This window comes from Urocampus carinirostris, chromosome 3, assembly GCF_059441175.1.
Source record: "Urocampus carinirostris isolate Australia breed hairy pipefish chromosome 3, RoL_Ucar_1.0, whole genome shotgun sequence".
NCBI classification, from domain to species: Eukaryota; Metazoa; Chordata; class Actinopteri; order Syngnathiformes; family Syngnathidae; genus Urocampus; species Urocampus carinirostris.
In genome coordinates this window covers 3,242,246-3,267,152 of record NC_142351.1, presented here as the reverse complement: position 1 = coordinate 3,267,152, position 24,907 = coordinate 3,242,246, and the positions used below count along the sequence as shown (strand labels likewise).

Here is a 24,907-nt window from a genome sequence, read left to right as displayed (position 1 = left end):
CGTGTACTTGACGTATAGGTTTGCGCCGACACACTACCATACAGAATAATACGGCGGATTAAGGAAACAAATGTCCGATCCCATTCCTCCCACTTGGCCCTGAGAACCCTCCAGTGAGTAAATGACAGCCTCGTTATTAGTATCTTAATGCCATTTTACCAGGTATAGTAGGGGTCTTTAAAGTCTGACACGATGAAAAGTAAAACAAGAACAGTCCACCTGACCCTTAAGCTGACATATCGTTACCAAACCTTCCCTGTAGCACCCAAACACATGAACGGAGTAGTAGAAGGGAAGTGGAGAATGTGGAAATGGAATGGAAGTGATTTAAAGAAGCAGTGTTGATTAGTGCAAAAGAAGTGTGCGGAATGAGAAAAGTTGTTCGAGGTGTTAGGAAAGGAAGTGAATGGTGGAATGATGAGGTATCAGGGCCTGTGACATAGAAGAGACGTACCTTTGAGGAGTGGCTGCAAGATAAGAGTGCCGTGAAGTGAAGAAAAGGTTGGTAAAAGTCGAAAAGGAAAGCAAATGATGAATGGTGTCGAAAGATAGGAGTGAACTTTGAGCAAAGGAGAAAAGTGTTCCGGAAAGAAGTGAAAAGAGTAAGAAACGATGAGTGTGGAAAGGAAGAGAAAGTGAAAGATAAGGATGGTAGATTGCTGGTTGGCAGTCAGGACGGGATGAGTATTTTGAGGAGTGGAGGACGGGAGAGAAGTGAGAGTCCAGGCGATCGACGGTATGGAGAGAATGCCCGTGTTGGGTGATAGAAATGTGAAGCCTGTGGAAACATGGGAGGTGCAAGAGGCAGTGAAAGAAATGAAAGGGGGGGAAGGCACCTGGGTTGGATGGCTGTACTGCTGAATGCTTGAAGAAAGGTGGCACGGACATGATTGACTGGTCGGTAGGCTTGTTGAATATATGCTTTTTAAGTGGTGTGGTTCCTGTTGATTGGTGTAGTGCATGTGTGGTGCCATTTTATAAGGGCAAAGGTGATAAGTATGAATGTTGCAATTCGAGTGGTATCTGTTTGTTGTCTGTGCCGGGTAAGCTGTATGGAAGAGTCTTGATTAAGAGAGCGAGAGAAAGAACGAATGAGGTGGTGATGGAGGAGCATGTGGATCAGGTGTTTGCAGTACGACGGGAGTGTGAGAGATATTTTGCAAAAGGTAAGAATGTTTATTTGGCTTTCATGGACTTGGAAAAGGCGTAGGACAGAGTTGACGGAGAGGCGTTATGGGAAATGATGGTAATGTATGGAGTTGGTGGAAAGTTGTTGGAAGCATTGAAGAGTTTTATATGAACAGCAGAGCATGTGTAAGAGTAGGGAGTGAGACAAGTGAGTGGTTCCCTGTGTTGACTGGTGTGAGACAGGGGTATGTGATGTCACCATGGCTGTTTAATGTGTACATGGATGGCGTGGTTAGAGAGGTGAATGCGAGAGTATTTGGCAGAGGTGTAAAGATGATGGATAACGGTGTGGCAGCAGGTAAGTCAGATGCTGTTTGCAGATGACACAGCGCTCGTGGCTGGTTCTGAGGAATCATTGAGAAGGTTGGGAAGTTTGCAAGAGTATGTGATAAGCGTAAGTGATGCGTCAAAGTCGGGAAGAGTAAGGTGGATCAAGTCTTCACGTGATGGAGTGGGCATGGCGTTAGAAATAAGGTCGTATGGACAGGAGCTGGAAGAAGTGGAAAGCTTCAGGTACTTGGGTTGTGATGCGGCTGCAGTTGGTGGAAGGGAGTGCGAGGTATCGCACGGAGTCAATCGGGGAAGCCAAGGTTTTGGGTGCTCTGAAGAGACGTGGCCGCTTTGTCGTGTCCCGTTTGATCTGGAGAGACGAAAGCATGACCAACCTGGGTGCCGGGTCGGTCATGGTCCAAAATTCTTTGTGTGAGTTTTTTTTGCCATTTTTTCCCCTTTTAAATTTGTGTTATTGTATGTGTTTGTCTTGCTGTCGGCCTCTTGAGGGATATGACCAAGGTAGATAGATAAATGTCTCGTGTTGCTCACCTCCCGGCCGATCGCTTCGACAGCTGTCCTTCGACATAAGGGTGGGTCAATGCATTGTCACAATAAGATTGCGGACCTGCAGGTTAGCCTCCTCACTCTCACAGTTGTTTTGTGGTGAACATTTTCTCTGTGAACTGCTCATCATTTTCTGCCCTGAATGTGATCAGGGCTTTGGTTTGCTCCACAGTCTCTGAAACATTAGCCCGCATGACCGCATTCGACACAAGTTGCCCACTAACTGGCCGACGCGACTCGACGCGAGACAGGAAATGATCTGATGTCTTCCGCATAACGATTTCATACTGAATCGACAAGCACAAACCTGACGTGGCTGTCAGAGCCTTCTATTGGCCAGCGTCACATATGCTTTAGAATTTAGAGTCGATAGAATAGAATTTAAAAGGTACAGAATGCCGACCTCCCCTCCGCGTCAAGAATCGATTCGGTCTCACGTGTTAGCATCATATTGTAAAGAACACGAGCAATTACATATATCCGCAACGTTATCGTGACTATGCCGCTTCACCGACCGGCGTTTTATCCGTGTGGATGTGAAGGCACGACTCCTTTAAGATAAAAACAGGGCTAAACCGTGATCTTCCGAACAAATTAAGGTACTCAGCGGTTTGGAGTGCCAAGAGTCGTTTGTGGCTTTTTTGGTCGATTTGTGTAAAGAAGCCATTTGGCAATGTTCATCTTTTGAGGCAACAATAAGGTTTTCCGTTGCGTTTATGTCGAAGACATCTCGATGTATTTTGTTTCAAAAACATGCATAGTTGTGAAAAAGGACTTACATTTGTGCGGTTCCTTTCCAGCCATGTTTGTTGATATTGAGAATTCGTCTTCTGGGAAGTTACTTTGTTCCAAGTCAGCTCCTGACCTCCTTCCATCCGAAGTGGTTCTTTTGGGGGTCGGAGGGGACTTCTCCCTCGGACTTAAGAGTATTGGGACACGTTACACTTGCACATGCACGCGCAAAAGCAAGTGACGAGGAAAAATAGCGAGGGAAAGTGGGAAGAATGGGACGCAGCAAACAATCTGAACAAAGCCACTCCTACCACCTAGTGGTCATTTCATTCCCAGAGACCTAATACTCACTGTTCAGCAGCGCCTAAGCCTTTAGAATTTTTTTTTACGTTTTGGCACTCGGGGACAATGCTTCTGAAAACTGAAGGAGTTGAGGGCAATACAGATAAACGTGACTTGTGTCTTGCAGACGTCGGCCGAGAATATCTTGCTATTGCGCGGCAGGAACCAGAGTTGCCTGCCAATAAAATTGAGGAGGATCTGAAGCCTTGTCACGTTAAGCAGGAGACAGAAGATGGGGAGCCTGTTGAGGAGGAGGACGATTATTCAGTCTTGCGAGTGACCGGGGTCCGTTCAACCGCCAAAGATCAAGGTCAACCTGAAGATAACGGTCGGCAGGAGCTTGGAAGCATCAGCTCCCGTCAACATGTGGAAACGGAAGATGACGACACGTCCCGCTCCGCAAACGCTGAAGGTGGTAACACATGTTCTCAGTGCGGGAAAACGTTTCGAAACAAGTATTATATGAAGTTGCATATAAAATTCCATGCTGGGGAGAAGCCTTTTGCCTGCTCAACCTGCGGTCAAAAATTCACTAAAAATGAGAAATTAAAAATACACACATTAACCCACACTGGCGAAAAGCCTTTTTCCTGCTCAGTTTGTGATAAAAGATTCACTAACAGTGGGAACTTAAAAAGACACACATTAACCCACACTGGGGAGAAGCCTTTTTCTTGCTCAGTTTGTGGTCAAAAATTCACCCGAAATGGACACTTGAAATTACACCAAAAAAAACACACTGGTGAGAGGCCTTTCGCCTGCTCAATTTGTGGTAAGAAATTCTTACAGAATGGGAACTTAAAAATACACACTCGAACCCACACTGGCGAGAAGCCTTTTTCTTGTTCAGTTTGCGGTCGAAAATTCACCCGTAATGGACACTTGAAATCACACCAACTAATACACGATGGTGAGAAGCCTTTTTCTTGCTCAATCTGCGGTCAACGATTCACTTTAAGTGGGCACTTAAAAAGACACACCAGAACCCACACTGGCGAGAAGCCTTTTTCTTGTTCAGTTTGCGGTCAACAATTCACCCGAAATGGAAACTTGAAATCACACCAACTAATACACGGTGGTGAGAATCCTTTTTCTTGCTCAATCTGCGGTCAAATATTCACTAACAGTGGGCACTTAAAAATACACACCAGAACCCACACTGGCGAGAAGCTTTTTTCTTGTTCAGTGTGCGGCCGGACATTCACACGGAATGAGAGCTTAAAATTACACCAATTAACCCACACAGGCGAGAAGCCTTTCGCCTGCTCAGTTTGCGGTCAGACTTTTACCGTGAGTGGAAACTTAAAGCGACATATTAGAACCCACACTGGAGAGAAGCCTTTCGAATGCTTAATTTGTGGTAAAAGATACACAGAAAATGGGAGTTTAACAAATCATATTAGAACCCACACTGGTGTTAAGCCTTTTTCCTGCTCAGTTTGCAGTCAAAGATTCACTAAAAGTGGAAGCTTAAAGAAACACATTAGATCCCACACAGGCGAAAAGCCTTTCTCTTGCTCAGTTTGTGGTAGAGGATTTATCATGCGTTGGGTCCTCATACAACACATACGAATCCACACTGGCGAAAAGCCTTTTTCCTGCTCAATTTGCAATAAAAGATTCTCCCATAAAGGAAGCTTGAAGTTACACCAAAAAAACCACACTGGCGAGAAGCCTTTTTCATGCTCGGTTTGTGATAAAAGATTCACCCAAAATGGACAATTGAAATCACACCAACTAATCCACGCTGGCAAGAAGCCTTTTTCCTGTCCGGTTTGTGGAAAAGGATTCAACCAGCGTGGGGACTTACAAATACACACTAGAACGCACACTGGCGAGAAGCCTTTTTCTTGCTCAGTTTGCGGTCAAAGATTCACTTCAAGTGGGTACTTAAAAATACACCAGCGAACCCACACCGGCGAGAAGCCTTTTTCTTGCTCAGTTTGCGGTCAAAGATTCACTTCAAGTGGGTACTTAAAAATACACCAGCGAACCCACACTGGGGAGAAGCCTTTTCCTTGCTCAGTTTGCGGTCAAAGATTCACTTCAAGTCAGAACTTAAAAAGACACACATTAACCCACACTGAAAAATAGCCAAAAAGTCTCCCAAAAGGCATAAACAGGGAATTACACCTGTAGATAAGTTATTTTGTTTTCTACTGCTTGTTTTAGGTTGTCCTACACAATAAAGAAACTCATCTCCTTTGACCTGTTGATATTGTGGTGAAAAAAAATATCTATATTGTCAAGTCAAGTCAGAACTTAAAAAGACACATATTAACGCACGCTGGCGAGAAGCCTTTGATTTGACCTGTTGACATTGTGGTGAAAAACAAATTATATTGTCAAGTCATTTTTATTTGTATAGCCCTTAATCACAAGAGTCTCAAAGGGCTTCCCAGGTTATTACACTATATTACACTGACTATTTTTCAGTCTATTATTGGACACTAGAAATTACACACAAGACCCGGTGCAAAGACTTTTGCCTGCTTGGTTTGTGGTCAAACATTTACTGAAAGTGGGAGATTTAAAAAAAAAAAAAAACAATTTCCCTCCCCTTTTTTCAACCACTGACTGCTACCACATCAAAAAAAAGCCACATTCATTCATTCACAAGAAGTGAGCACACTCTCCAGTTGTATCATAAAGATTTGTGACCCCAAAGTCTTCATATGGATTCAAAAGATTCATGATTTGCATATGCTTCATGTCTCTTGATAGATGATCTATTTTATCTCTTGTCCCCATAAAATTTTGCCTTTTATCAATAATTATAATTATTATAACAATAAAATGGCCGACCTAGGTCCCCATGGTTGGGGCCTGTTCTCACCAGAGCCCCAGAGCTTGGAGAGCTTGTGGTTCTCTCCGTCCCTGTCGTCCGGATGAGAACAATCCCTGTGATGTCCGCCGCCAAAAGACATAGGAAGCTTTATTTCTTCATCTTTCTGGTTGTTCATGTGCTGCTTCTCACACACTCCTCCCTTTAGGGGACTTTTGTTCTCAAAAGTACACAAAAAAGGGCTATTGCAACAACCTCTTTGGTGGTTTGAGCAAATATCCCAAGTTGGCACGCTATGAAAACAGTCCCTGATTATTGAAACGGGTTTATTATCTTAGAACCGGGTGCATTGATCATTACTGTTAACCTGTTGCATCATTTCTTCCACCTTCCAACCCTGAGTGCTTGTGTCAACAATGTGCTTTATTCTTTCGTTTGATTCAATTTTCTTTGTCCTGTGAATAAAACGTAGTTTAATCAAATCAGACTGCCTGCATTATTTTTGGGTCGATGTTCTTTTTCTTCTGAACTGATCACTATCCATATCAAATAACTCCAAAATCGATCTTTTAAAGTTGTATTTTAAGTTGCATCTCTCATGATAAATGCTAGACGCGGGCTATTTCAAACGAATTCGTGTCGGAAACCGAGAGCACCGCCTATTGACCGAATTGGTAACCACCAACTTAGATTTTGAACCAAATAAATATAATTGAAAGCCATGTGGTAATGGGTTGTTATTATGACCATGAAAGAGTCTGAAATCACGTTACTTTTGCCAGAATCGAAACTTAACTCTGTGTTAAGTCAAGATAAAACAGAAAAGGGACTTGGATTATCATGGACCAAAATAAAGTTGACACAGAAAAGCCATATGAACATAAGGAACATGAACATGAGGCTTTTATTCCAGTTGTTGCAATGAGCGACACAACATACGCGCACCATGTGTTCAGCACCTCCGCCTGTTTTCAACATCGTTGGCAGCGCGCTGGAGATTGCCGACAAAAACGGGACATCGCTCAACATGCCGCACCTCGTGGCGTGGTTGCATCGAAACACGTTGCATCATCGTTACAAGCTGCATTACTTTACTTTTAATGAGTGTTTTTATTATATATACTTCATTTAGCACAACTTATATACATTTATATACAAAGATAGTTTGTGAAAGCAGCTCCTATATCTCGCAAAATATGCATTTTTTTTATCCAACTGACATTGGGCACAGCTTACCTTCAGCACCGTGTTTTAGAACCGAAGGTAGATGTAACAGAGTTGAAATTTGATTGCTTTGAATGCTTTTTGGAATTCTCACAAAATCTGTGTTTTTGTCGTATTACTGTTAATAATCCGGTAGTTCCTTTAGTTGTTAAGTCATGGGCATCTGTGACTGTCTTTTTTGTTTGGCAGTTTATGGGCTTCAGCGCTTGCCGTAGCTTCAGTCAATTTGTACGCGCTGGAGATAATTGCAGTCGTGAACAGAGACCCCTCACTTTTGTATTGTTTTGTTTACTGAATGCAGGTACGTGGGAAAGTTATGTTCATTGTTATTATCGAAGTTTCATTATTAATGTGCTCACATGTTGTCTGCTTGCCGTAGCTTCAGTCAATTTGTAAGCGCTGGAGATAATTGCAGTCGTGAACAGATGCCCCTGACTTTTGTATTGTTTTGTTGACTGAATGCAGGCAATAAACCGAGTGATTGTGAAACCTTGTGTCGTGCGTGAAAGAGGGTCGTCACATACGGCAAACCAAAAAGGCGGCCGCACAGCACATGTCTTAACAGCAGGGTTACTTGAACTGGATGACTTTCAATGACTTTTGGATGACTCCAAAACCAGATATGCTAATAAAAGACAAAAGTAACTCAATAGGAATCAAATGATGACTCACACTACGTGGTAAGCTTTCTCCCCCTGCTTTGATCTCCGGCAAAACGAACATCAAATGCGACAGAAACAAAGTGAAAATAAATCCAAACATCATTTTTGCCGTTCCGTGGATTCTGTTACTCCCCAAACCTGCACAAAATGGAGTCATTTGATTCCTATTGCGTTTCTTTTGTCTTTTATGAGCATATTAGCTATTGGAGTCATCCAAAAGTCATTGAAAGTAATCCAGTTCAAGTAACCCTCCCCAACCCTGCTTAACAAATGAAGGCGGTACCAACATTTTTAACAGTAATGCAACAAAAACACGGATTTTGTGAAAATTCAACAAAAAAAAATCAATGAAATCAATCGGTTCCACCAGCAGGTGGCACTGTTGGACTCGTCATTGCAGGACACTTAAACACACTAGACAAAAATATTTCAGCAGGAATTTCAACAGAACAAAACTTATGAATACACCCGTTACTGCTTTTTTTCTTTTTACCTTTTTTTATAATTTCCTTTTTTACAAATGTTGCCTTAACAAAGTTGTTCACCGGACGAATCGAGTTATTTTGTCGCCGACCGATCTCGTCTTCTATGTGTTTTCTGTTGCTGTGTTCCCGAAAAGACGACAACTGAGTTTTCCAAACCTCTAACCAGGAGAAAGGCTATGTATCCCAACTTTTCAACCAGGACCTCACACCTCGAGTGTCTTTCTGATTATATTTCCCCGGTTGAGGGTTAAAAAGCCCCGACTTCCTAAATTCTTAACACGCTTTTCGGTCGTATCTGGTAGGATTTCCCGAAACACCCATTTTCGTGAACGCAGCACGTGATCCATGCTATATGTACCCACAATCCATTGCGGCGGGGTTTCGAAGGAGAAGGTGTCATGGCTGCCGAACAATAGAATGTCGAGACTTCAAACGACGCCAACTCGACACAAGTATCACTTTGTGGTCCTTTTTAATCCCGAGTTGGAGTTTTTTTCGTTGAAAGACGGATAAAATGCGCTCCAGTGAGGAAGGACCGCGGCGAGAGGACGCTTTTTCCAAGCAGCTCGGGGAAGGTTGGACTTTTTTTTTGCTTCTGCCACAATAACAATGCTTTCCAAAATTTTGCAAAAGAAAGAATAGTGTTTTTTCATTCAAATAAAACCTTTTCCCGCCTTTTACAGTAAACGGCTCGTTTTTCACCTCGAGCAAATACTAAAAGTGCAGGAAATAAAATGAAGTTTAGCAGCAACTGGTATGAAGTCGTCTCCAAACTTTATATATGTATGTGTAGTGGGTTGTACATAATTCACCCACGGAACTATTGTTTAGTTAGCGAGTTCCTAGGGGGACTCTTTATTCGACCGGTTCTAGCCACTCTGGTGTATTTGTTTTGGTTCTCGCAAGTTGACATGTGATTAAAGCAGCGTCAGTTGGCGCATTTGTTTGACACTCCGCCTACGACTCCCGTCTGTGCTCGCTACATATGTATAATTTGTAACCGCGGTGTAGCCGTCCAACCTAAGGGGCCGGTCACACAGACATTTGCGGCTGAATGACGGCTAAAATTTTGGGATTTTTTTTCGCCCGTGTTTACCCGCAATGGAAAATGCGCAAAATTGGCTAACCCGCTTTTGACCTGTGGGGTGGCCGGAAAAAAGACGCCGGCGACTGTTCCGCTTCCTCTCGTCGCGTCATTTGCGCGTCACTTCTGTGTTTATACCACGTGTATAAAAACTGCTGAACCGGTGTTGTGCCCAAATCCGACTCCTACGCAACACCCACACCGCCCCACCCCCCTGCGTGACTTCTTCATCCATGTTAACAAACGCATTTTGTAAAATACGATCGCACTTTATTGTTTAAATAAACGTGTTATATAGACTAGGATCTCCCAATTGTTATAATTAGCTCGCTTTATAGCGTGTTATATAAAATGCGATCGCTTTTGTTGAAAGCGCAGCAGAATGCGCGTTCAGGCGAGGGGGGGAGGATCTACCGTTAAATTACGTTCACAACAAAAACAAAGACGGAATGGTTTAATCTGTATTACATATCCATCAAATGCAAGACGAAGTGGATTTGGTTATATATTCGCCATTACATTCCCTAAATGTGAGATTAGACGAGGTAAATGTGGTTGTAGTAGCGAGGGAAAGCTAATCTCGGAACCAGGCTGTAGAATATCATAATCGCACAAATCGCAGTCCCGTGAGGAACAAGATTTCAAGCTGTGGCATCATTTTTATTTTATTATCTTTTAAAGAAATGTTAAGATATAAAAATGGATTGAGACGAGGTTACTACGCTGACGGGGGTGGGTGGTGGTGGTGGGGCTAAGGATTATTGGTTTTTCTGCTTTACTCATTATTCATTATCGATCAGTTCATAATACGCTACAAAGCTTAGTAGCCGGGATTCTTATTCTCAGCCAAAAGGTCAAGTTAAGGTTCCAGCATCAAAGCCTTGCTGTGACCATTACGGATGCACCGAATGATTTATTCGAAATGAAGAGAAACTACGCTGACGGGGATCCATGTTCACCCCTTTGACGTCACGAGCACAACTGACGGGTGCTCGGCAAATCGTGCTGTATATACGCGGAGAAAAGCGTTTGACTGTCACACGCTTAACACGCTAATTTCACGTAATAACACCGCGATACAGGCGCAGAACATGCTATTACCATACTCCACGCACGATTACCCGCTGAAATTTCCCGTCCTACCCATGTGTAAGCACGCCCTGGCCGCAGCCAGAGCACGTCGTTCCGCGTCATTTCCGGGTCATTTCCTCGTGTTGACCACGTGTGCGGCACGCGTTTTAAACACGTGCTCAAAAGTTTTGAACGCGGCCAACCACGTGAAAATTTGCGACCGCGAGTAAAGCACTGCTCGATCTCGTCTATATGGCGGGCTCAAAACGTCCGACAGCGCCCCAGCGGCATCTGCTTCACGACCAGAAATTTCTGGCCGTGGTTAACCTCAATACGCTCGTAAAATGCTGTGTACCCGCGCTCCGAAAAATTGAGCAGGGCAAAAATATTTCGCGCTGCCACCCGCGTGCGAATTCACGAACTCGAGTTGAGCACAGCTGTATCTCGTATTAATGGCGAGTTCAATACGTCCAATAGCATCCGCCTCAAAGGCAGAAATTTCTGGCCGTGATTCAGCCGCAAATGTCTGTGTGACCGGCCCTTAAGATCCCCATTCGGGCTGGACTGCATGATGAGGCTTTTAATACAGTTGTTGGAAATAAAATGAGTCACACACAACACGTGGTTAGCACCTCCGCGAGTTCTCAACATCGTTAGCAACACGCTGTAGACTTCCCTAAACATATCAAATAGTTTTCTTTTCAGTTGACCTAAAATAGATTTTAGAATATCAACCACCACATTACATTTTTACATCCATTTAAACAAGATACTTTAACAAGCGATCGTATTGTGGCTTTTAAATGTTTACAATGACTTCAACATATTTGACAATAATGAGTGTAAATCGGGTACAATTTATCTGCAATGAATGACTCACACACAACACATGGTTTCCTACCATTGCTGGCTTTCATCACTATAAGAGGAATTAGCATTTTAGCACAACATGCAACGTCCTGTAAAACTAACAGAAAAGGCGACAGAAACAAAACAAGAATAAATCCAAACAGCCTGACAACTTCAATCACATTACCGTGCATGTAGAGAGATTTGTCAGTTGTTGTTTTAATCTTTACAATTAACTTTTTTTGGAGCACCGAAAGATCGTGGGTTACCGTTAGCGGCGCACTGTAGACTTCCAACTAACTCCCGCCTTCCAATCACAAAATCAGAAGCCCAAACTTTACCCCATACCAGTAGGTGGCGCTGTTATAACAGCCCTTTCACACACAAAGATCGTAGATCGTAGATGGGAACGTCCCAAAATAGCACAAAGCATGCGCCAGGAGCAAGATAGCGACTTTATTTTAATCATCAAAGACGACACCAAGAAAAGTTTCCTCTGATGGCCCTAGATTTTATTTCCCTTTGGAGGTACTGGAGAGGAAATAAATAAGGCTTTGGAAGTGCTTGAAAAGTGCTCGTAATTGGCCATGAAAACCATGTATGAACCTTGTTTCCATGACTTCCTGTATAATTCATGTGCGTTTCCTTCCCAAAGTTTCTTCATTTTCCGCATCCTGGTCTTTTTTTTTGAGTTTTTCCTTGCCCTCTTGTAGCTTTCAGATCAGGTTGATGTTACAATGGTGTTCTGCGCATTCCTTTTGTGAGTTTCTTTCAGTTGAAGGCGTCACAAAAAAATGCCATTTGACTTGTGTTTTTCAGACATCGGTGAAGACCATCTTCCTACTGCGTGGCAGGAACCAGAGTGTCCAGGAACTGTTTACAAGATACTCCAAATTGTGTTGAACAGAGCAGATTGGTGGTTTTACTTCCCGCAACCTCCTTATTTTGGAGGGAAGGTTGTTGGGCGTGGCCCCAAAAAATACGCAGAGAGGAGATATTGCAAAAAGGGAGGGCTCCTTATGATAGATAGATAAATAGATACAATATTCATCCCCGTAGGGAAATTCACACTTCCAGCAGTCTACCCCGTTGTTTATTAACAGATTAACATGATGCCCGAGGGTGCTTGTAGCGGAGCGGATGACGTCACGCCAGTCCAAAAGTTCGACATTCCTGCGGCAGATGGAAAACTTTTCTTTGTGTAAATCCAGGGATACAGCACCTCGTGTTAGCAAGTCCGCCTCCTCTCCGATTCCCCCGGCTTTCGTGTGTCTGTTTAGCGGCGTTGAAGCCGGATTGCTCCGGGTAGCTTCGGATGGCTACACGTTAGCGTCCGGAATGCTAAACGTGAGCCACGTTTCCGCAAAACACAGCAACTCGGTCCCTGTACGCTTCGATGTTTTCAAAAAGCACTCGATGATCTTATTTGGTCGTGAGTTCGCACTTACCATGATTTCGGATGGTACCGAAGACTTATAACGCCGCTAGCCGCTTCGCTAGCTTCGGCTCTTCTTCCACCATGGGCCCCTTCATCACGCCAGCACGAGAATTCCTCAGAACAAGGAGTTGAAATACACGCAATTCTTGTGCCTTAAAACCCATGTCCATAGGATAGAAGTAATCCATAGTGTAGTTGTCAAAACGGGAAGAAAGATGGCATCGCTCTAAACAACTCGTGATGGTTGGCTCAAGACTTCCACCAGATGTCTACACACAATAAGCTATTGTTTTCTTTTAAAAAAAACTAAAGATAGATATGGCATCAGGGGCGTGTCCGTGCAATGGATTCCAAGTGATTTGGTGGGGAAGAAGCAATATTTAAAAATGGGAGAGTTGTCACCTGAATACTTGGATATCAGTTGTGGAGTACCACAGGGTTCTATCCTGGGTCCAAAGTTATTTCATTTAAATCTTATTGATATTTTTCATGTTTCAAAAGTATAGAGACGAATAATATTTGCAGAGGACACTAACATTTTCTATTCCAATGATAATTATATTGATTTGATAACTTGCAATGATCATGAAGTCACTAACATAAAAGTATGGATGGATAAAAATAAGTGATCTTTAAATTGAAATAAAACCAAAGTCATATTCTTTGTTAATCGCAAGGCAAATCAAGATTTAGAAGTCAAAATGGATGGTGTTGCAATAGAAATCAGAAAGGTTTAGGGGTGATAATGGACAAGAAATGAAGCTGGAAAACACACATCAGACACATACAAACGAAGGTATCTAAAAGCATCTCAGTTATTGATGAAGCCGAATTCGTTTTAAACTATCATGCATTGTATTTATGATATTGTTCTCTAGTTCTGCCATACTTAACATCTTGTGCAGAAGTCTGGGGCAATCATGACAAAAGTTCAGTCTTCAGTGATTTTTTTCCATTATCTACAATCGCTTTCATTTGTCTCTCCATTGTTTTATGTCAGGGGATTGTGGTTTCAGGCAGGACACTGTCATCATTTTCTTTGCTAGCAGAAGCATAACCTTTAGTATGTATTTCTGTTGACCAGACAACAATTCCCGCGCCGATCTACAGAACAAAAACCTTAACCTTAGTTTCAAACCCCAACTCCATCTCCGACCGTATTTTGGAGCCCTGAAATCGATTAAAACCTTGCAGCCCAAACCCTAGCTTGTAACCCTATTCCTAACCGTGTTTCATTTGTAACCCGAGCTCTCAACCCTACGTTCAGTTTAGAACCCTAATATGGAACTCAAACCCTATCTCTTAACCCTAAGGTTACACCTTACCATCTGTAGACTACTGGGAGTGCCTCTCCGTTAAAATTGACCTTGAATCATTCAGCATAACATTGCCAACATGTGTTATCTTAGTTATATTCAGGTACGTTAAGGAAGCTAAGCTCCAAAAGTGAACGTTACTATGACTAGAGCCCTTTGGACACCATCTAACAATGATGTATGATTGACAAAACACAAAAACTAGCATGAAAAGGCCACTCAACTGCCAGTACACAAACACGGAGGATGGGCTGGGCACCCGTATGATGCGGCGGGGGTAAACCAGCGAAAGCTGTTGGGCCCTGCTGTTGTGTCGCCCTGACCCGAGTGACACGGCCGCTTTCTGGTGTCCCGTTTCATCCGGGGGGACGATAGCGTGACCGACTTAGGTGCCGATGTGCCTAACTTGTTTGGGTGTTTGGGCGATTGGGTTGGCCATGGTCCAAAACATTTTTTTGTTATTTATTTTCCTTTTTTTTCTTTGTTATTTTATGTGTTTGTCTTGCTGTCGATCACCCCTCTTGAGGGATGTGACCAAGCTAGATAGATAGACAATAATTCTTCTGGCAATATTCCTACTACGTAAGCCATTGGGTCCACCCGCAACTCCCAACCAATACTTCATTTGATTTCTGTCTCCAGAAATGTCATATTAAAGGGCAAATCCAGAAAATATGCGTAAAAGTCTCCGACCCCCCCACCCCCCACAGTTACGCCAACATAGATTGGCGGTATTTTTCTATTTTGAAGTGATAGAGGGTGAATAGAAGAATGGCATTTTGACTTTCCATTCAAACTCCCTCCATGTCAGGCTGTTGGTTATTTTGTGTCCCTCTTTCAATCTTTTTTCCCGTTGGTCGTCTTTTATCACCGCATTAGTTTTTCGTTCCCGTTTTTCCTTAACCGCCATGTCATCGTGACTGAGATCCATTCTCAGGGCTTGATATAGTTTTGATAGAACCCCCTTTATTGATTGTCCTTTTGAATATGATTCAGATCTACTTTACTGTTATTCTAGTGTATACAGAAGGAAATGTCGATACATTCTACCCGCACGGTTTCTTCGAATGTACAGATATAAATATAAATAAAATGTTGTATTGAGTTGGAGTACTGAAGTACTAATAATATACGAGATAATTATGGCTATGTATAGTATTATACAGTATTGCAAAGAGTGCAAGAGGAGCAGCTCACCAGATGTGCAAAATGGGCAGTCAGGTAAACAAGTCAGGTAAACAGTAACAATAACACTGTAATACGATAGTGAAGAGGAGAACAGATGTGCAAAGGAGTGGCTAGGTATAAAGAACTGCCAGCAGTGTAGACTTACTATGTGTGTGATTGACTCTTTAACAGGCTAATGGCCAGGGGGAAAAAAACTATTGCAGAACCTGCTGGTCTTGCACCGCACACTGCAGTACCTCTTCCCAGAGGCTAGCAGAGTGAACAGTCCACAATGGGGGAGAGAGGGGTCCCTAATGATGTTCTTGGCTCGGGATAGGCAGCGCTTCTGGCCAATGTCCTGAATGGAGGGGAGAGAAGTCCCCATGATTTTCTCTGCTGTCCTGGTCATCCTCTTCACACTACCCCAGTCGGAGGCACTGCGGCCTCCACACCACACAGAGATACAGCTGGTCAGGATACTCTCTCTGGTGCCCCTGTAGAATGTGATGAGGGTGGGTGAGGGCAGGTGGGCTCTCTTCATCCTCAACAGGAAGTACAGGCGCTGCTGTGCCCTCTTCACCAGTCAATTATTAATAATTCCTCCACTTGAGTCGGCTCCTTACATATTTTCACCCATTCATCATGTTTCTGGAGGTAGTGCCTTAGTTGCAAATAATTGTAAAAATCATTTTTAGGCAGGTCAAATTCTTGTTGGAGTTGTTCCAACGATTTCATTTTGTGCTCGTAATTATGTTTAGTATCCTGCTGATATTGTTTGCGCCCCGTCTTCCCGGAATAAACCCCGTTTGATCCATTTTCATTAATCCCGATTTTCTGCCTTCTTTTTGCCAGTATGCTTGTAAGAATTTTCAGATGGTTAGAAAGTAAAGTAACTGGTCTCTAGCTTTCACACGATATTGGGTCTTTTCCTTCTTTGTGCAAAACTGTTACGATGGCTTCCGATTTTGGGGGGGATCTCCTTTTGTTAGCGCATAGTTAAATACTTTATGCAGTACCGCTGTTAATTCTTCCTTAAAGCTTTTGGAGAACACCTCCGGGAATCCATTCCCTCCTGGTGATTTATTTATTTTGAAGTTATTTATTGTATCTGGTATTTCCTGTTTTGAAATGGGGCGAATCATTTCTTACGTATGCCAAGTGTTGACTCCAAGTTTGGCGTTTTGGCGGAGCAGGAAGGCTATGGATTCCTCTGGTCTCGTCGTTGGCTCCTCCGTGTTAGCATTTAGCTCCTCCATGCCTTCCAGCGTCCGCTCCAGCGACAAAGTGCGCTCCAGAAGTTCTTCTTTTTCTAGTCTTGCCACGGCAATCTTGTTCCCGCCGGCTGCTTCGGTATGTTCTCGCCTTCATTTAGGAATTTCGCGGAGGATGGCCGAGTCGCGTCCCTCGTCGACCGATGACATTCCTTCTGCTCCCTCGGCCTTTTTCTCCTTAGCGCCCGTTTCCTCAACAAGTCTCCCCTCCTTGACCGTGTTTTGTTGAAGTGTTTTTCTTTGATATGAGTCACAAATTGTAGCCTTTCTGTCTTTCTCCTAGTATGTATTACATTTGTCTGTGGTGATTTTTGCCCGAGCGACTTTCGTTCCTGCTGTTTACCTCATAGCGCCGTCGGAAGTTCCTCTGGCCCCTTTTTATCCCCTTAAAACGAGCATTTCATTCCCAGAGGCCTAATACTTACTGATCAGCCGCGCCTAAGCCTTTAGAATTTTTTTACGTTTTGGCACTCGGGGACAATGCTTCTGAACGAGTTGAGGGCAATAGAAATAAATGTAACTTGTGTCTTGCAGACGTCAGCCAAGAATATCTTGCTACTGCGCGGCCGGAACCAGAGTTGTCTGACGTTAAAATTGAGGAAGATCTGAAGCCCTATCACGTGAAGCAAGAGACAGAAGATGGGGAGCCTGTTGAGGGGGAGGACGATGTTCCAGTCTTGCGAGTGACCGGGGTCCGTTCAACCGTCGAAGATCAAGGTCAACCTGAAGATAAAGGTCGGCAGGAGCTTCTAAGCATCAGCTCCCGTCAACACGTGGAAACGGATGAGGACGACACGTCCTGCTCCGCAAACGCTGAAGGTGGTAACACATGTTCCCAGTGCGTGAAAACGTTTCGAAGCAAGTATTATATGAAGTTGTATATGAAATTCCATGCTGGTGAGAAGCCTTTTTCTTGCTCAATTTGCGGTCAAAGATTCACCCATAATGGGCACTTAAAGATACACACTAGAACCCACACTGGCGAGAAGCCTTTTTCTTGTTCAGTTTGCGATAAACAATTTGCCCAGAGTGGGTACTTAAAAATACACTCCAGAACCCACACTGGCGAGAAGCCTTTTTCCTGCTCAGTTTGTGGTCAAAGATTTACTACAAAAGGGCACTTAAAAAGACACACAATTATCCACACTGGCGAGAAGCCTTTTTCTTGTTCAGTTTGCGGTCGAAAATTCACCAGAAATCAACACTTGAAAATACACCAACTAACCCACACTGGCAAAAAGCCTTTTTCCTGCTCAGTTTGTGGTAAACGATTTGCCCAGAGTTGGTACTTAAATATGCATTCCAGAACCCACACTGGGGAGAAGCTTTTTTCTTGCTCAGTTTGCGATCAAATTTTCACTACAAGTCAGAACTTAAAAACACACACATTAACCCACACTGGCGAGAAGCCTTTTTCCTGCTCAATTTGCGAACAAAGATTCACCCTGAATGGGCAATTAAAAATACACTCCAGAACCCACACTGGCGAGAAGCCTTTTTCGTGCTCAGTTTGTGGTCGGAGAGTCACTACAAAAGGGCACTTAAAAAGACACACAATTACCCACACTGGCGAGAAGCCTTTTTCTTGTTCAGTTTGTGGTCAAAAATTCGCCCAAAATGGACAATTGAAAATACACCAACTAACCCACACTGGCAAAAAGCATTTTGCCTGCTCAGTTTGTGGTCAAAAATTCTCACAGAATTGGAGCTTAAAAATACACACCAGAACCCACACTGGCGAGAAGCCTTTTTCTTGCTCAGTTTGCGGTCAAAGATTCACTTCAAGTGGGTACTTAATAATACACCAGCGAATCCACACCGGCGAGAAGCCTTTTTCTTGCTCAGTTTGTGGTCAAAGATTCATTTCAAGTCAGAACTTAAAAAAACACACATTAACCCACACTGAAGAGAGAAGCCTTTGACCTGTTGACAATTACACACAAGAACCCTCACTGGCGAGAAGACTTTTGCCTGCTCAGTTTGTGGTAAAAAATTGTTGTAACTTAAAAACATTCAATTGGCTAAGTATCATACAGGTCGTCTATAGGAACATAACTGCCAAAAAACCATTTGCCCTCACCTTTTTTTCTTTTTGCCAGCACGTCAAAAAAGCCACATTCATTCACAGGAAGTGAGCAGACTCTCCAGTTGTATCATAAAGATTTGTGACCCCAAAGTCTTCATATGGATTCAAAAGATTCATGATTTGCATATGCGTCATGTCTCTTGATAGATGATCTATATCCTCTTGTGCCCGCATACAATTTTGCCGGTTATCAACAAGTATAATTCTTATAACAATAAAATGGCCGACCTAGGTCCCCAGGGTTGGGGCCTGTTCTCACCAGAGCCCCAAAGCTTGGAGAGCTTGTGGTTCTCTCCGTCCCTGTCGTCCGGATGAGAACAATACCCGTTAAGTCCGCCGCCAAAAGAGATGGGAACCTTTATTTTTTCATCTTCCTGGTTGGCCATGTGCTGCTTCTCACACACTCCTTTCCTGGGGGACTTTGTTGTTCTCAAAACTACACAAGAATGGTCATGCAACAACCTCTTTGGTGTTTTGGGCAAATATCCCATGTTGGCAGGCTATGAAAACAATCCCTGATGATTGAAATGAGTCTATTATCTTCAAACCGGATTCATGGATCGGTACTTTTAACCTGTTGCATCATTTCATCCACCTTCCTCGCTCATACTGAGTGCTTGTGTTAACAATGTGCTTTATACTTTTGTTTGATTCCATTTTCTTTGTCCTGTGAATAAAACGTAATTTAATCAAATCAGACTGCCTGCATGATTTGTGGGTCGATCAATCATTATCCATATCAACAAACTACAAAATCGATCGATAAAAGTTGAAAATACATTGTGTCTAAAGTTGCATTCTTCACGATAAACGCTAGACACAGGCTATTTCGAATAATTTCGTGTCGGAAACCAAAAGCACCAGAGAAAAGGGACTTGGATTTTCCTGGACCGAGATGAAGTTGAGACTGGAAATCACCATGACCACATTGTAAGACAACATTAAACTGAAATATGAACTGTTATGTATATACAGAACAATCTTCAGTAGCCCAATTTGTTCCCCTTTTAACAATCAAAACTGATAATGTTCAATTTAGTCCGATGCTTCAACCTTTGGCATTCAAAATATCAAGATTTCATAGTATACTCATCCCTAAACTCTAAATCTGACCTCGCTCACCAAGGACATGTTCTTGGAGCCATGAAGTTCCACCAGAGTACGTAACGTCCTAAAAAGGTTTACTTCAAAACACACCATAATGGATTAAAAAAAAAAAAACAGCCGAAAGGTATCGTTGCCTTTTCAGCCAATCGCGGCTTGGCTTGTCGGTCCTCAGCCCGCATTAGCCTATCCTGGTCCGTATTGCTAAAAACGACAACGCCTCCTTTACCTGCCAAGAACTCTAGCCAATGGTGACTGCTTCAAATGATAATCGACACATTGGCCAGCCAATAAAATTCGAAAAAAGTCGAAGTTTCGACTGTATTAAATGAAACCCTGAAATAAGTGTCGCCACCATTGATATAATTCACGCCTTGTTTTTACGCGCACGCATGGACGTGGGACGATCATTTTAAGCGTTGAAAACTCTCGCAATGTCCGAGAAAAAATGGCCTGAATAAAATACACATTTGCAGAGATTTTCGAACTGTAAAACGGTCTTCTCCAGATAGCCACTTTTGGAAACACCCTAACATACCCGTAGAAAAATGTCTTTTGAAGTTTGGGATCCAATTTTTCACGGTACCAGAGGCGTGTTCAGGAGAGTGAGTGATTGCTATCGCGAGCTATCGCTAGCTTCTGAACGGCCAGTGATTATTGAGCGCTCGTGTGCCCGAGTAATAACGGGAGAAAGACCGCTTACTTTGATTTCCAACATGGCGTCGACAGTGCAGAAGATGGAGGATCTCACCCTGACGAGTGCTGTTGGCGATGTAATATATCGTCTTACATTGCCTGGTAATGTTTGTGAACAATGCAAGACAGGTATGACCCTTCCACTGCGTTTAGGATAACCTTAACTGTGTCAATATGCGAACTGTCGCTCATATCAGCCAACTCGCTCAAAGCAAGCTGTAGAACGAAATCCATTGTACTGTCGTCGGCCATTTTGGATCAGTAAGGCAATCACAGTGAGCGATTACAACTTGTTCAGCAGTGCGCGGCAAGCGACTAACAAGAGACTACATGTCTGATCACTCTCCTGAACACGCCTCAGGTAAGGCTTCAAGCTATTGTCTCACCTGTTAGGACACCCACGCTACACTCATTTGCGGGCATTTGATTGTAAAAAAAAATTCAGGCGAGAAAAAAACCTTTCTATATCTGTGTGTTCCAATTTGGATGATTTAATGTTAGTAGAACTTGCAAAGGGCACAAAATGTTATGTGTTATGTAAGTTACATTTATCAAGTTGGGGCGGCAGTAGCTCAGGAGGTAGAGCGATCGTTTTAGGATTAAGGGATCCCGGTTCGAATCCCGGCTCGTCCGTGTTACATGTCAAAGTGTCCTCGGGTAAGACACTGAACCACTAATACCCCCAATAAGCAGATTAGCGCCCTACATGGCTGCACAGATCACGGCCGCTATTGGGAAATATGAAGCACAATGTGAAGCGCTTTGAGAAGTCATTGACTTGAAAAGCGCTATATAGAAATGCAGATCATTTCATTTCAATAGTTGTACGCACTACTCCTCTTTTTTCACCTGTAGCGACTTTGCTGCTTGCACCGACCTTCTTCCAAGGCATCATTAGGGCTTACAACACTCCCTTCACCACTTTTGAAAAACGAAAGCAGAGGAGTGCGTGTTGCCGTGACAACAGTTCTTCAGGAGGGGTGGGGGCAATCTCCACGATCTACACCCGTACGCCGCTCAAAGTCGCCACTAGCGTACCGGCGTTGGAACTCCGATTTTTGGAACGAAAAGCCGAGCAAGAATTTCTCCAAATTTTTGGTCGAGAACCGATTTGTTTGAACTGAGAGGCGTTCGAAAACCCAGCTTCCATTGTATACATATATTTAAATATATATATATAATACACCGTAACGGGCAGCACGGCGGCGCAGTGGTTAGCGCTTGTGCGGCACAGTTCATGTCATGGGAACCTGTCGTGGGTTCAAATCCACCTCCAGACTTTCTGTGCGGAGTTTGTATGTTCTCCCCGTGCTTGTGTGGGTTTCCTCCGGGCACTCCGGTTTCCTCCCACATTCCAAAAACATGCATTTCAGGTGAATTGGCCGGTCCAAATTGTCCCTAGGTGTGAATGAGCGAATGAGTTGTCTGTCCCCGTGTGCCCTGCGATTGGCTGGCAACCAGTTCAGGGTGTCCCCTGCCCACTGCCCGAAGATGGCTGGGATGGGCTCCAGCCCCCCGCGACCCAAATGAGGCTAAGCGGTACGGCTGATGAGATGAGATAATACACCGTAAATTCCGGACTATAGAGCGCACCTGATTATAAGCTTCACCCACCACATTTTGGGAGGAAAATCAATTTTGTACTTATACAGGCCGCACCTGTATATCAACAGCACGCGCCCACATCAAAACATGCAACACAAAACTAGCCCAAACCCCGGCTTTGAGTCTCGCGATTGAAGCTGAATATAAAGTATACAGTCCAAAAACCACAGCCGGCAAAATGAACAGTTAAGTGTGAGGTGCTGTTTAATGTTTATTGTGAGAAGGAAAATTTAGGCTTCAGCAGTCGCAATATCCGCCCTAACACGGTATTCGCCTTAAAAGAATTATTACCTACGGTAACTGCAGCCTCCCCTTCGTAAACTGGGTCTGTTGACTCACTTACAACTTCAATACTGCTTTGGTTAATGTTTTTGATTCTGTGGCGCCCCTAAGGCATAAATACCGACCTAAGAAGAATACACCTTGGTTTGCTGAAGAAACCAGGTTACTCAAACAAGGTTGCAGAAAACTTGAATGAAAATGGCGCACTACTAAGCTGGAGGTCTTCCGACTTGCCTGGTGTTACAGCTTGCTGAAATATAAAGTAGCTCTTGCCTCAGCTAAAGCGTCGTTTTTGTCTAAGATTATTGTTATACATAAGAATAATCCGAAATTTTGCTCATGATTTATGGAGTATTTTAATAAAAAGATTCAGCTCTTCAGGAATGAAATCTTAAATGAAAGCCCTTCAACTTTGTCCTACCTTAAAGATGTGGAGGTGTTAGGTAAGGACGGTGTCGACGGTTGTCCGCTTTCAATGATTTGTCCCTTGATAGTCTAACACAGATGGTCAGTAGGGCCAAACAAACTACGTGCCTGCTTGATCCGTTTCCAACGTCGCTGGTGAAGGATCTGTTTGGGATCTTAGGACCATCAGTTTTAAATATTATTAATATATCGCTATCCTCGGGTATTGTTCCCGTAGCCTTCAAGTCTGCCGTCATTAAACAAACGCTTAAGCGACATAACCTTGACCCGGAAAGCCTGGGTAATTATAGGCCAGCGACAAATCTGCCATTTTTTGCAAAATTACTTGAAAAGGTTGTTGCACAGAAGCTAAATGTCTTCATGTCAGAAAAAAACCTCTTTGAAACTGTCCAGTCAGCATTTAGGGCAAATCATTCTACTGAGACAGCCCTTGCTAAAGTAACCAATGATCTCCTTTTAACAATAGATTCCTGTTCTTCATCAATGTTACTGCTGCTGGATCTCAGCGCTGCTTTTGATACTGACGACCACAACATATTGTTGGTTCGTCTGGAAAGCGTTGGTATTTTAGGAACTGTACTCTCATGGTTTAGGTACTACCTGTCAGACAGGATGCAATGTGTTAATGACGGCAATCTGACCTCTAAACACTCTAATGTCCCCTATGACGTTCCACAGGGCTCTGTACTCGGCCCCTTTCTTTTTAGTATTTTTATGCTTCCGCTTGGTGACATTATCCGCAAGTATAATATTAGTTTCCATTGCTATGCTGATGACACTCAACGGATTGTGCCACTGGAGACAACTGGACAGTTAAGTTGTAGAAATCTGGAGGCTTGCTTTACTGAGATTCAAAGATGGATGTCACTTCATTTTTTACGCCTTAACCCAGAAAAAACTGAAATGTTGATTATTGGTCCAGCTCACTGTCGACAGTTGTTTTCAAACACTACCCTGAACCTAGACAAAAGTGACTCTAGGTGCTATATTTGATCCTAATCTGATGTTCAGCTACATGTGAAAAATATGACTTCGAGTAGCTTTCTTCCACCTCCTCAATATTGCGAAGATTTGCCAGATGCTGTCTCAATCAGATTCACGCGTTTATGATTTCTCGGCTCGATGACCGTTATGTATCGCTGTCTGGTCTCTCGAAGTCTAGCATCAAAAGATTGCAGCTGGTTCAGAATGCGGCAGCTCTTGACTAAGACCGAAAAGTTTGAGCATATTACTCCAGTATTGGCCAACCTGCACTGGCTCCCAGTCCGCTTGAGATGTGACCTTAAGGTTCTCTTATTAACATAGAAATGTTTGCATGGATTTGCGCCCTCTTATCTCTGTATTATCTCTGTGATTTGATTCCCCCTATGTTCCTATATGGAACCTCCGCTCTGAAAATGCCGGTCTAGCAATAATGACTTCGAGAGCCAAAAAGAAGTCTGCAGGCTGGATAGCGTTTGTCTTTTTGGATGAAATGAGTTGAATTGATTGACGGGAAAGAGTTGTTATCCAATTGCTACTTATTTAGAAACAAAGAGAAATGTTGTTCAAAATATTTCATAGGATTTACCCCATCAAAGTGCTAATTGCTAACAGGTCTAACAAAGAGATTATTGATAAATGTACAATGTGTTCATCTGATCCCGAAACTGTATAGGAATAATCTTAGAAACTTTGAAAAGTCCATTTCTGTAGTCTGGGATCTGTGCGCCGAGGACCCCTCCTTTGGCTGCTACCCGGCTTTCTGTGCATTCGTCTTTGTCCAGGCCGTAGAAAAGGGGATCAGCTCCACAAACTCGGTTTTTCACTGAAATTTTGACCAAATTTGGTCTTGTTTGCAAGATAATAGACTCATTTCAATAATCAGGGACTGATTTCATAGCCTGCCAACATCGGATATTTGCCCAAAACACCAAAGACAGGTTGTTGCATTAACCATTCTTGTGTACCTTTGAGAAAAAAGTCCCTCAGGGGAGACGTGTGTGTGAGAAGCAGCACATGGCCAAGCAGGAAGATGAAGAAATAAAGCTTCCTATCTCTTTTGGCAGTGAACTTCACGGGGACCGTTCTCATCTGGACGACAGGGACGGAGAGAACCACAGGCTCTCTAAGCTTTGTGGCTCTGGTGAGAACAGGCCCCAACCCTTAAGATCTAGGTCGACCATCTTGTTATTATAATCATTATAATTGTTGAGAAGAGGCAAAATTGTATGCGGACAAGAGATTAAATACATCATCCATCAAGAAACATGACACA

The 24,907-nt window shown here is 43.2% G+C and overlaps 3 protein-coding genes across 8 annotated transcripts in view; 2 read left to right on the top strand and 1 right to left on the bottom strand.

The window, feature by feature from the left end:
* The window catches only part of LOC148368334 (uncharacterized), a 113,324-nt gene that overhangs the window by 11,254 nt on the left and 77,163 nt on the right, over positions 1 to 24,907 (bottom strand). The gene's annotated exons all lie outside the window — the stretch shown is intronic.
* LOC148368337 (uncharacterized) overlaps positions 1 to 24,907 on the top strand; it is a 51,893-nt gene that overhangs the window by 5,195 nt on the left and 21,791 nt on the right. The window contains exon 3 of one of the 3 annotated variants that reach the window (XM_088330291.1): positions 3,227 to 6,369. The exons of the other annotated variants lie outside the window; for them this stretch is intronic. Coding sequence (XP_088186417.1) covers positions 3,227 to 5,193 — 1,967 coding nt within the window. The 3' untranslated portion in view covers positions 5,194 to 6,369. Of the gene's footprint in view, positions 1 to 3,226; positions 6,370 to 24,907 lie in introns of those variants that run through there. 3 annotated transcript variants of the gene reach the window in all.
* Positions 8,648 to 24,907, top strand: part of LOC148368316 (uncharacterized) — a 310,091-nt gene continuing 293,831 nt past the window's right edge. The window contains exons 1-2 of the mRNA XM_088330292.1: positions 8,648 to 8,830; positions 16,986 to 17,270. Of these exons, the coding sequence (XP_088186418.1) occupies positions 8,770 to 8,830; positions 16,986 to 17,270 (346 nt within the window). The 5' untranslated portion in view covers positions 8,648 to 8,769. The remainder of the gene's footprint in view (positions 8,831 to 16,985; positions 17,271 to 24,907) is intronic.